Genomic DNA, 13,025 nt, shown 5'->3' on the forward strand with positions numbered 1-13,025 from the left:
TGAAAAAAAGATGCCAGAGAATCATAAAAGAAGGGATTTTTTTAGAAGAGCTGCTACATAAACTAGATGTTTTAGTGTTGTACAGCTTAAGAGGACAAAACAAGGACCAATTATTAGAAGTCAATGGGAGAAGTTCCATAATTCTCAATCTGATGCTTACCTTTCTGCCTCCTAAAATAGTCACCAAGTGTTTATGATACTCTGTACTCTAGAGTCTACAAGAGTTTCTATACTCCAACCAACTCATATTCATCTTCTTCATCCTACCTTGGATAAAGTCCTCACCATTAATCATCCTCCCACAGCTTGTTGATTAGTATATTCTACACCTTCTATTGTTTTTGTTCAGTTGTTAAGTCATTTCCAATGCTTTGCTACCCCATGGACTGCAGCACGTTAGGCTTCTCTGTCCTTCACTATCTCTGAGTTTGCTCAAACTCATGTCCATTGAGTTAGTGATGCCATTCAAGCATTTCATCCTCTGTCACCCCCTTTCTCCTCTTGCCCTCAGTCTTTCCCAACATCAGAGTCTTTTCCAGTGAGTCAACTTTTCGCATTAGGTGGCCAGAGTATTGGAGCTTCAGCTTCAGCATCAGTCCTTCCAATGAATATTCAAGGTTGATTTCCTTTAGGATTGACCAGTTTGATCTCCTCGCTGTCCAAGGGACTCTCAAGAGTCTTCTCCAACACCACAGTTCAAAAGTATCAATTTTTAAGTGCTCAGCCTTCTTTATGGTCCAAATGTCACATCCATACATGACTACTGGAAAAACCATAGCTTTGACTATATGGACCTTTGCCAGCAAAGTGATATCTCTGCTTTTTAATACACTGTCTTGGTTTGCCATAGCTTTTCTTCCAAGGAGCAAGCATCTTTTAATTTCATGGCTGCAGTCACAATCTACAGTGATTTGGGGGCCCAAGAAAATGAATCTGATACTGTTTCCATATTTTCCCCATCAATTTGCCATGAAGTGATAGGACTGGATGCCATGATCTTAGTTTTTTGAATGCTGAGTTTTAAGCCAGCTTTTTCACTCTCTTTCACATTCATCTAGAGGCTCTTTAGTTTTCATCACTTTTTGCCAGTTTAATGGTATCATCTGCATACCTGAGGTTGTTGATATTTCTTCCAGCAATCTTGATTCCAACTTGTGCTTCACTCAGCCCAGCATTTTGCATGATGTTCTCTGTATATAAGTTAAATAAGCAGGGTGACAATATACAGCCTTGATGTACTCCTTTCCTAATTTTGAACCAGTCCCATATTCTATGTCCAGTTCTAACTGTTGCTTCTTGTCCTGCATACAGGTTTCTCAGGAGACAGGTAATGTGGTCTGTTATTCCCATCTCATTAAGAAGATTCCATAGATTTTGTGATCCAGTCAAGGGCTTTAGCATAGTCAATGAAGCAGAAGTAGATTTTTTTTTGGAATTCCCTTGCTTTTCCTCTGATCTGCCTTCTATATGTCTTTGCTATTTCTCAGCTTTATCAACTTTATCAACTGCATAGCTCAGTTGATAAAGAATCCATCTGCAATGCAGGAGACCCCAGTTCGATTCCAGGTTTGGGAAGATCCGCTGGAGAAGGGATAAGCTACCCACTCTAGTATCCTTGGGCTTCTGTTATGGCTCAGCTGGTAAAGAATCCACCTGCAACATGGGCAATCTGGCTTCAGTCCCTGGGTTAGGAAGATCCCCTGGAGAAGGGAAAGGCTACCCACTCCGGTATTCTGGCCTGGAGAATTCCATGAACTGTATAGTCCATGGTTTTGCAAATAGTTGGACATGACTGAGTTAATTTCACTTTCACTATAAACACTATTCTAGCCATATATATTTTATCCTTTTGTTTTATCTACACTTATGTTTTCATACTTCTATTTCACTGCATAAGTTGTTTCCTCTACTAGAAATGCTTTTCCTTCCCTTCTTTTCTTGGTGAGAAATTACTGATATTTCAACTGTCAGTTCCAGTTTCACCAGCTTGGGAGATAGTTCTGGTTTAGCTCTGGGTTCCTATCTCATTTTATATTGACCATCATATTGTGTTTTCCTTGTGGATTTGTGTGATGTTTTCTCACTAGACGGTGAGCTTCTCAAGGTCAGAAAGTGTGTAAGAGTCATCTTTGTATGTCTTTGAACTTTCATAATTTCCCATAGTACCAGGTTCATGGAGGACTCTTGAAGTTGAATGCAATTAGATTTCATCTTAACCTAAAGAACTTCCTTTTTTTCCCCCTAATGAAATAGGTTGATCTGTATCCTTAAATGGCCACATAGACATTCTATTAGAGTGGACATGTCAGCAAAATGCGAGATGTTGAAATGAATATGTTGAGAAGAGTCTTTGAACTATAAGTCCCATGGTTCTATGTTGCAATGTGCTTGAGGCTGAAACATACCATTCAATTAGACTTGTTCCTTGTTCCTGCACCTTCTTCTATTTTAGGTAACAGAAACTGCTTTTGCTCTTTCCTCCTTGATTCTGGGAATTCACCCTGAAAAGCAATAGCTTTTATCTCCAGAAATGCTCCTTCCCTGAGTCAATCTCAAGAAATTTTATTTTCTGTCCTTGCTCCTCCCTGTGTTTTTCTCTATACCTCGCACATCATAATCTGTTTTCTCAGGACTCAGTCTATACTTTGCTTCTAAGCTAATTGTCAGAAAAATTAATGACTGATAACCAAGTTGTCAAAAACTAATTCCAGTTTAACATAATAATAGCTGCCATTTATTGAAGAAATCTTATATGTTCCTTACATGTATTATTTATTAAATCCTTACATGAACCCTGTAAGTTATTATTCTTATCTACATTTTCCAGATGATGACATTAAGGCCCTAAGAAGTTAAACAGCTTACTCAAGATAACAGATGTAGGAACTGGTAGAATTTAAATCAAATCCCAGTCACCTTGACTGCCTTTAACTACTTTGCTAAACTGCCAACCCATACCCATTCTCCAATATACACTCCAGTATGAATTTTGCATTAACATTATTATAAAGTGTGCAATGCAACACACCATGGGTATCAGAGATTTGCATATGGGAAGATTCTTCTCTGAATCCATAGCCCATACTCCACAGGGACCACCTAATCAGAAGGCTACCTTTTATAATGCATGCTAATTTTTCTTTGCTTTCTGGGTATCTTTCATGCAATTCATAAATCGCACATCTTCAATCTTTAGCATTTAAATCTAAGAGGAAAGCTGCAGTTCCTCCATCCCAGGACTGACTGTGGGAATCTGTTTTATGGGAAGTACATTACATACCTCTAACAAGACCCAAAAGAAAAAAGAAAAGGCAGCAATAACTGTGAGGTTCAATCAAAACCCACAGTTCCAACTCCACCTGCATTAATTGAGGGAGCAGAGAGCAGTGTTTGCCTGTGCTCCTGCTTCTCCAGTCTTGCCCTCCTGGCAGCTGTACCCACTTGAGCACTCCCTGAAGTCCAAGACACCTCTAATCCTTAGCTCCTATCCTGGTTTTGAGATGAACTCTGTCTCTCCAGTGAGCAAACTATTCTCTCGATCTTGATCTTTGTCTTTGTCCTTCCCCACTGAAAGGAACCAATGTTTCTTGGAGATATGGCTGATTCCAGGCTTTGGGCAGTGTAGGCACAAGATGAATCTAGAATATTTTTTTGCACCAGAAAAAAAAAAAGAAAACGCTAAAAATGATAGGTCATGAAACAGAGACACAGCGTCACAAGAATCAGCTTAAAGGTCTGCTCAGTGGTGAAATCTGGAACGGTTATCGTGCAGTGGGGAATCTGGGCCACACCTAGAGCAGGTGATCAAATTAATGTCTCCCAAGTGAGACATGTTCACCATGTACCTTCAGCTGTCATACTCTCTTAGAAAGACACAAAACCACTTCTATAAAATTCTGGCTAAGAATATACTACCTGGATCCATTCTGTTAAAAATTCTATTTAAAATGTGTTGTGTGCATGCTCAGTCATGTCCAACTCTTTGCAACTCCATGGACTACAACCACCAGGCTCCTCTGTCCATGGAGTTTTCCATGCAAGAATACTGGAGTGGTTGCCACTTCCTACTCCAAGGGATCTTCCCGATCCAGGGACTGAACCCACATTTCCAAAGTAGGTTTTCTACCACTGAGTCACCTGGGAGGTCCACCCACTAAAAGTAGGAACATTTTATTTAAAATTGGGAGACTATATTTTCTAAAAATCATGAATCTCATTTAAGAAAAGGTTGTGAAGATATTTCAGATTAAAAGAAGCTCAAAGAGACAGAACAACTAAATGTCACCTGACCCTAGACTAGATCCTGTTACAGAGAAGAAAAAATGATATAAAGGATATTAGTGAATTAAAAATATTGCAATATAAACAGCAGATTAGATTAAAGCATTACACCTATATAGAATTTACTGAAGTGTTAACTGTTTTGTGTTTATATAAGAGAATGATACAGTGAAATATCCAAGGGTAAAGTATTCTTTACCCTTGCAATGTATCTATGCAGTTTATCCTCAGATGGTTCAGAATAAGAAAGGAAAAAAAAAAAGATAAAATGTAAACAGTAAGTGAATCTGAGTAGAAAGTATATGTGTGAATGAGAAAGAAAAAAAACTTAAAATGTAAACAGTAAGTGAATCTGAATAGAAAGCATATGTGGTTTTTTACGGATTTTATTGTTGTAATTTTTCTGTAAGCTTAACATTATTTCTTAGTAAAAGTTTAAAGAAAAGAATAAATAAATATGTCCCTTGTAAGGAAAAGCTCTTGGTGGTGGCTGAGATCAATGTTTTCTGACATCTTGCTACCAGTAAATAAGCTTCATACAATCGGTATAGACAAACTAAGTGTTGAGTTAAGTGCAATTGGAAGAGTTTTAGATAATATTTATGTTTTCATCATCAAACACACATTGAATATTTATTAATATTATGTTCTATAATGTCTTTTCTCTCCTCAACAAAGAATAGTAGATTGTGTGTATGTTGGGAGCCGCGTTAGGCATTACTGACAAAATAGAGGCACGGCCCTAAACCCCCTCCCTTTGTTCTGTAGGCACGGACTCGGAATGAAGGAGTTAGGCTTTGTGATTCTGACTTGTTTTTCCCTTTCCTTGGCTGAGTTGACTGAAGAGAATATTAAGGTGCTTATTGTTTTTGAGAGGAGCATGAGAAGGCATAAAGCCTTCTGCAGCTGTGCTCAAAGAATAATTCATAAAGTTAACCACTGACATTTGTTCAAGGACTTTTACAAAAAAGTATTCCAGGGTGAGCACATAGGCCACAGCTTGAGGCCATGGGAGGGATTGCTATCTGAAGCCCATTTGTGAGAAAAGTTTATGGCAAAGGAGTTTGCTGAATTTAGGGCCTAGGAATAATTAAAATAGTTAGAAGCTAAAGATTTAAGGATTGCTGTAATGTTAGCATATTCTACTATAGCTTATAGAAATTAGGGACTTTAGAGATATTATTAGGTAGAAGCCCTTTCTAAGAAATAGTGAGCTTAGGATACTAGGGGCAAACAGGACTTAGAAAGATAAAAATTAAACTGAGGAACGTGGTATGCAGCCCAGACATTAGCATGAGTTACAGTGTATTCACAAGGACACATGAGAAAAAGTAGATAATAGAATCACTGAGGAAGGAACTCCTTTTGAGGGGCAACAATGATTTTTTGAGAAAAATAAATCTGGGTCCATGAGAACTAAAAATATAAAACCTCTGACCTAATGCTTTTGTAAAAGTATAAAAGAGAATCATAAACTTGAAATAAACAGGCAGTCCAAGAAAACTGAGAGGCTGCCTCAGTTTCTCTCTCGCCGACACTGCTCACCCCTTCAGGCTGAATCCCTGGCTGCTGGAGCTGGACTCCGGCATGTGTACATAAGAATGCTTTGTAGGAAAAAAATAATTTACAAACATAACTTATTAGTATTAACAAATTATTTACAATAAGCCTGATGTCCCCTACTGATTCTGTACATTAGAAACTTATTTGAAAGCCACTGGCTCTGTTGACATGACTCAAGCAGTTTTCTTTTTTGACTTGAGATCCAGAGAAATGAGGATCCCTACCTTATTTTTAAGATCAGCCCAATTTCCCAAATAACAAAGTACATGCTTTCTCACAGTTAGAAAATATGTCTGAATAACCTGTAAAGGTCTTGATCCCTGCCTCCTGTAAATGTCATAAACTTCTGTCCATAGATCTTCAGGCACTCTTTCAAATCTAATTCCTTCAATCTATTTGTCACTTCCACTGTATAATTGTAAGGGATTTGATTTAGGTCATACCTGAATGGTCTAGTGGTTTTCCCGACTTTCTTCAATTTAAATCTGAATTTGGCAATAAGGAGTTCATGGTCTGTGCCACAGTCAGTTCCTGGTCTTGTTTTTGCTGACTGTATAGAACTCCTCCATCTTTGGCTGTAAAGAATATAATCAATCTGATTTTGGTATTGACCATCTGGTGATGTCCATGTGTAGAGTCTTCTCTTGTGTTGTTGGAAGAGGGTGTTTGCTATGACCTGTGTATTCTCTTAGCAAAACTCTGTTAGCCTTTGCCCTGCTTCATTCTGTACTCCAAGGCCAAATTTGCCTGTTACTCCAGGTATTTCTTGACTTCCTACTTTTGCAATCTACTCCCCTATAGTGAAAAGGACATCTGTTTGGGGGTGTTAGTTCTAGAAGGTCTTGTAGGTATTCATAGAACCATTCAACTTCAGCTTCTTCAGCATTACTGGTCGGGGCATAGATTTGGATTACTGTGATATTGGATGGTTTGCCTTGGAAATGAACAGAGATCATTCTGTTGTTTTTGAGATTGCATCCAAGTACTGCATTTCAGACTGGACATGGAACAACAAACTTGTTCCAAATAGGAGAAGGAGTACATCAAGGCTGTATATTGTCACCCTGCTTATTTAACTTATATGCAGAGTACATCATAAGAAACGCTGGGCTAGATGAAGCACAAGCTGAAATCAAGATTGCCTGGAGAAATATCAATAACCTCAGATATGCAGATGACAATACCCATATGGCATAAAGTGAAGAAGAACTAAAGAGCCTCTTGATGAAAGTGAAAGAGGAGAGTGAAAAAGTTGGCTTAAAGCTCAACATTCAGAAAACTAAGATCATGGCATTTGGTCCCATCACTTCTTGGAAAACAGATGGGGAAACAGTGGAAACAGTATCAGACTTTATTTTGGGGGGCTCCAAAATCACTGAAGATGGTGACTGCAGCCATGAAGTTAAAAGATGCTTACTCATTGGAAGAAAAGTTATGACCAATCTAGACAGCATATTAAAAAGCAGAGACATTACTTTGCCAACAAAGGTCCGTCTAGTCAAGGCTATGGTTTTTCTAGTAGTCATGTACGGATGTGAGAGTTGGACTATAAAGAAAGCTGAGCACCAAAGAATTGATGCTTTTGAACTGTTGTGTTGGAGTAGACTCTTGAGAGTCCTTTGGACTGCAAGGAGATCCAGCCAGTCCATCCTAAAGGAGATAAGTCCTGAGTGTTCATTGGAAAGTTTGATGTTGAAGCTGAAACTCCAGTACTTTGGCCACCTCATGCGAAGAGTTGACTCATTGGGAAAGACCCTGATGCTGGGAAAGATTGAGAGCAGGAGGAGAAGGGGACAATGGAGGGTGAGATGGTTGGGTGGCATCACCCAGTCAATGGACGTGAGTTTGTGTTGGATCCGGGAGTTGGTGACGGACAGGGAGGCCTGGCATGCTGCAGTTCATGGGGTCTCAAAGAGTTGGACACGACTGAGCGACTGAACTGAACTGAACTGCATTTCAGAATCTTTTGTTGACTATGATGGCTACTCCATTTCTTCTAAGGGATTCTTGCCCAAAGTAGTAGATATAATGGCCATCTGAGTTAAATTTACCCATTCCAGTCCATTTTAGTTCGCTGGTTCCAAATAGGGAAAGGAGTACATCAAAGCTGTATATTGTCACCCTGCTTATTTTACATATATGCAAAGTACATCATGAGAAACGTTGGGCTGGATGAAGCACAAGCTGAAATCAAGATTGCCAAGAGAAATATCAATAACCTCAGATATGCAGACGATACCACCCTTATGGTAGAAAGTGAAGAACTAAAGAGCCTCTTGATGAAAGTGAAAGAAGAGAGTGAAAATGTTGGCTTAAAGCTCAACATTCAGAAAACGAAAATGATGGCATTCGTCCCATCACTTCTTGGCAAATAGATGGGGAAACAGCGACAGACTTTATTTTTCTGGGCTCCAAAGTCACTGCAGATGGTGACTGCGGCCATGAAATTAAAAGATGCTTACTCCTTGGAAGACAAGTTATGACCAACCTAGACAGCATATTAAAAAGCAGAGACATTACTTTGCCAAGAAAGGTCTGTCTTGTCAAGGCTATGGTTTTTCTAGTAGTCATGTATGGATGTGAGAGTTGGACTATAAGAAAGCTGAGCGCCAAAGAATTGATGCTTTTGAACTGTGGTATTGGAGAAGACTTTTGAGAGTCCCTTGGACTGCAAGGAGATCCAACTAGTCCATCCTAAATGAAATCAATACTGAATATTCCTTGTAAGGACTGATGCTGAAGCTGAAATTCCAATACTTTGGCCACCTGATGCAAAGAACTGACTCATTTGAAAAGACCCTGATGCTGGGAAAGATTGAAGGCAGGAGGAGAAGGGGACGACAGAAGATGAGATGGCTGGATTCATCACCATCACTGACTCAATGGACATGAGTCTGAGTAAACTCTGGGTGTTGGTGATGGACAGGGAGGCCTGGTGTGCTGCAGTCCATGGGGTCACAGAGAGTCGAACACAACTTAGCGACTGAACTGACTGAGCCTGCAATGGACTATAATTCCCTTAAGAATCAAGCCCTGCTTTATGTCTTTAAGTCAACATCTGGAATCTAGCTATTAACCCCTACAAACTCCAACAGTGTGCCCAGTCCTCCCATGCAGTGACTGCAAACTTGTCTGTGTGCCTTTCTCTTAGCTTGTAGGTTCAGACTCTTGTGCACCATACAGTGCCTTCTCGTGTTATATTATTGTAGGACCAGCTTGATATTCGGCCTTCGAGAAATGTTCAACTCACTCAGGGTCATCAGAGTGCAATAGAAAGGACTCTGGGATTTTGGCATTTGGCAAATCTAGGAACATATTTAGCTCTGCTGCTGCTGCTGCTGCTAAGTCGCTTCAGTCGTGTCCGACTCTGTGCGACCCCAGAGACGGCAGCCCACCAGGCTCCCCCGTCCCTGGGATTCTCCAGGCAAGAACACTGGAGTGGGTTGCCATTTCCTTCTCCAATGCATGAAAGTGAAAAGTGAAAGTGAAGTCGCTCAGTCGTGTCTGACTCCTAGCGACCCCATGGACGGCAGCCTACCAGGCTCCTCCGTCCACGGGATTTTCCAGGCAAGAGTACTGGAGTGGGGTGCCATTGCCTTCTCCGATATTTAGCTCTGCCATTTAGCAAATGGATGGTAGCCAAAGTACTTAATATCTCTGATCTTGTTTCCTCTCTTTAAATTGGAAATAACAATGCTACTTCCTCAGAGGATGGTTGTAAGAATTGAGACAGTGCTACACAGAATCTTTGGTATGGTGACTTGCACATGGTGATTATTGGAAAACATTAATTACTAACACTATTTAAGGAAAATAAACAAAATTTTTATTTTAATAGCTGCACCATGTTCTCTTTAGGGTGATACTCTCCTTATTTAAATTCTTCTGGGAAAAAGCAAGGCTCTAAGGTGTTCGGGATTAAAAGAATACAGGAAAATGAAAGAGACAATGAAACTATCCTGCGTAGCTCATCAACAGAAGTTAGAGGACACAGCAGAAACCACAATGATGAGAATCAAGTGAAAAGTTAAGGAGGTTAAGGAGGAAATAGGAAAAGAGAAAGTTTCATCTCCACGATAAGGTGCCAGAGAGATAAAATATCTAGTGGTAAATTTTGAGTATCTGCTTTGCCACGAATTGACAGCCTTTGTCTTCCTGGAACTCAAATTAAATCTGTAACTTGAGTGAATGTTCCTGTTTTCTCTGTTTGTAGGTTTGTTTCCACAGTGAAAATTGAAGTGGCAGAGATGGGTTCTCATGACTGAGATGGCGCCGAGCAGAGAAGGATGAACAGGTACTTAAGGGACGGTGCAAGCAAGGTTGAGAGTTTTGCAGGAGAAGTAAGTAGGCCTTAGAAGAGGCTGTGAGAGGGGATCTCTGATAAAGCACAGAAAACTTGAGGGATAACAGGATGGGACCTTAACCTGACCTCTGGATTTTATCCTTATTATAGTTAAGAACATGGACTTGTCTCAAAGAAGCTTGTGTTCAGAATATTTTAAACTAGATAAAAATACTAAAAGTTAGAAAAATATGATAGGTCCCCAGTCTTATGTCTATGATTCCAAAATACAACAGTTCTAACAATGTGTTGTTTTGTTTGGCACCCATATAAGTGGTGAAACCTGATTTTATTCTCCAGTAGGCTGCCTATTGTTTCTGTTTATTGCCACGATAGGTATAGTCATACAATTTGCTGAAGAGTTATTCATGTTTTGGAATATGTGTGCCACCCACGTTCTGCTAGAGTGATTGGTTTTATTTATATTATCATATTCTCAAACACTTCTGGGCCCAGGGTTTTGGATAAGAGTTTGTAAACATAAATTCAGAAAAAAAGAAAATTTAAATGAGTGAAAAAAAAAAAAAGAAAAAGCGTTTACCTTCCAGGGTATTTCTAAAGCTGAAATTGGCAGCTTTATCCATGGAACCTGATTCATACTGGGTCAAACTCAGGCAAAACTCCACATCAGCCGAGGAGGGGAGCCTCGGGGTCCTGGCTTTGTCGTGGTTTCCAGGATTGCGCAGTAATGGTCCCTCAGACGTCCCGTTGCATAAAGCCTGGCGACTGTTGTACTCCTCCAGTCTGCTGCAGACGATCTGCACGGAACGCCTTTGTGTTAAATGAGTGTTGTAAAAGGGGGAAGGTAGGGAGGTTGGGATTCCTTATTCGGATTTTGGATATTTGGATGTCTAATCATCAGGAGATTCATGTCTTAAATTGTTGAAGGAAGCAGCTTTCTGATGCTTGCAGAGTAACTGTAACCCATGAAAGTTACAGTTCAGACCACAGTTCTGGTCTTGATCTACCACTTAAGAAAATAAATTCCACAGATCTCATGTAACAAATAATAATAATTACTTCATATAATTGTTGTCAAATATTAGGAAAATTAATTTGACAAACATTTGCTAAACATCCACTGTGTATCTTCACTGGGCATATGCTTGTGAAGCTAGCCATGGCCCAGAGTTTAGGTCTGTACCCTCTTCTTTTAATTCTTTCTCTCTCTGCCTCCTTCGCTATAATAACCAGTTTCATGGCTTACATGCCACTGCATGATAAGAACTTTCTAATTCCTATCTTAAGTTCAAAAGCTCTCTTCTGAGCTCTAACCCTGTATATCCATCTCTGACTTCATATTTCAGTGTTATCTCACAGGCATGTCAAATGTAGTATTAAAAAAAAAATTGTTCCTTCATAATAGCTAATAAGGGGAAAAATCTGAAAAAAGATATATATGCACATATAACTGAATCATTTTGGGGTACACCTAAAACTAGCACAACATTGTAAATCAACTATGTTGTTATTATTGTTTAGTTGCTAAGTTGTGTTCGAATCTTTGACCCCATGGACGTTAGCCCGCCAGGCTTCTCTGTCCATGGGATTTCCCACCAAAGGATACTGGAGTGGGTTGTCATTTCCTTCTCCACGGGATCTTCCTGACCCAGGGATCAAACCTGTGTCTCCTGCACTGGCAAGTGTGTCCTTTACCACTGAGCCACTTTACTATAAAAATTAAATTTAAAAAGAAGTTAAAAAATGAAAAAAACTTGAAATTAAAACAAGGTTAAAAAATTGTATTCCTCTCCCTATACTTCCAGTCACATCAACTATCCTGAAACTTAAACCAGAAGTCCATAAATCTTCATTTCATAGCCAAAGACTGTTATCATCTGTATTTTGTTCCCCTTTATTTTTCACATTGAAATCATCAGCCAAACTTGTCAATTCTACCTCCAGAATACATCTTGAATCTCTATTTGTTTACAAATTAGACCAAGTCAGACTGGCTACTTTTCTCTGTGCATCACCTGTGCTTCTCCATCCCATGCCTTTGTTTCTGCCTAAGCACATCCATTCCTTACCATTTATCTGATATTCTACTTAGTCTTCAAGGTTAAACCAATATTTTGGAAAAAAAATAAAAAGGTCAACTATGACTTAAAAAGTAATTCAAAATTGTCCAACTCTAAAATCTGAAGAAGTTTGAGATCCTTCGCCAAATCATTACAATTTAATTTATATGTGAAAGTCACTCAGTCATCTCTGGCTCTTTGTGACCCCATGGGCTGTAGCCTGCCAGGCTCCTCTGTCTGTGGAATTCTCCAGGCTAGTACTGGGGTGGTTAGCTGTTCCTTTCTCCAGGTTATCTTCCCAATCCAGGGATTGAACCCAGGTCTCCAACATTGCAGGAGGATTCTTTACTGTCTGAACCACCAGGGAAGCCCAAATATACTGGAGTGGGCAGCCTATCCCTTCTCCAGGGGATCTTCCTGACCCAGGAATCGAACTGAGGTCGCCTGCATTGCAGGTGGATTCTTTACAAGCTGAGCTACCAGGGAAGTGCTCACTTATATGCTGGCAGAAGAATAAACTATGATCAAAATATTTGACAAGTCAAAAGGAGTTCTTTCAATAAATACAAAATAAAAATTCTAAGTGATTAAAAATATCACATTATAATTTAATTAGCAGATTTTTTTCTCAGTGGTATGTAAGTTAATTCCTCAACTTAAAATCATCGATGCCTTAAATTCCATGAGGGCAATTAAACAGGTAGCAAGATAACAAACTTAAACCGAAGCATAAAGTATAGGAGAGCTCACCTTGCCATTTGTGACTATTCACAATGGCACTTAATCCATAAGAGGCCTGTGCCCACTGAGTAGATAAT

General features: G+C 39.5%; 1 protein-coding gene and 1 long non-coding RNA gene across 5 annotated transcripts in view; one reads left to right on the forward strand and one right to left on the reverse strand.

Annotated features, from left to right (window-relative positions):
* The window catches only part of TYR (tyrosinase), a 110,785-nt gene that overhangs the window by 89,416 nt on the left and 8,344 nt on the right, over positions 1-13,025 (reverse strand). Inside the window, exon 2 of the mRNA XM_006075179.4 lies at positions 10,728-10,944. Coding sequence (XP_006075241.3) covers positions 10,728-10,944 — 217 coding nt within the window. The remainder of the gene's footprint in view (positions 1-10,727; positions 10,945-13,025) is intronic.
* The window catches only part of LOC112585136, a 118,776-nt gene that overhangs the window by 7,375 nt on the left and 98,376 nt on the right, over positions 1-13,025 (forward strand). For all 4 annotated transcript variants that reach the window (XR_006551286.2, XR_006551285.2, XR_006641118.1 and 1 more), the window contains exon 2: positions 10,058-10,138. This is a non-coding gene — a long non-coding RNA (uncharacterized LOC112585136). The remainder of the gene's footprint in view (positions 1-10,057; positions 10,139-13,025) is intronic.

This window comes from Bubalus bubalis, chromosome 5 (assembly GCF_019923935.1).
Source record: "Bubalus bubalis isolate 160015118507 breed Murrah chromosome 5, NDDB_SH_1, whole genome shotgun sequence".
Taxonomy (NCBI): Eukaryota; Metazoa; Chordata; class Mammalia; order Artiodactyla; family Bovidae; genus Bubalus; species Bubalus bubalis.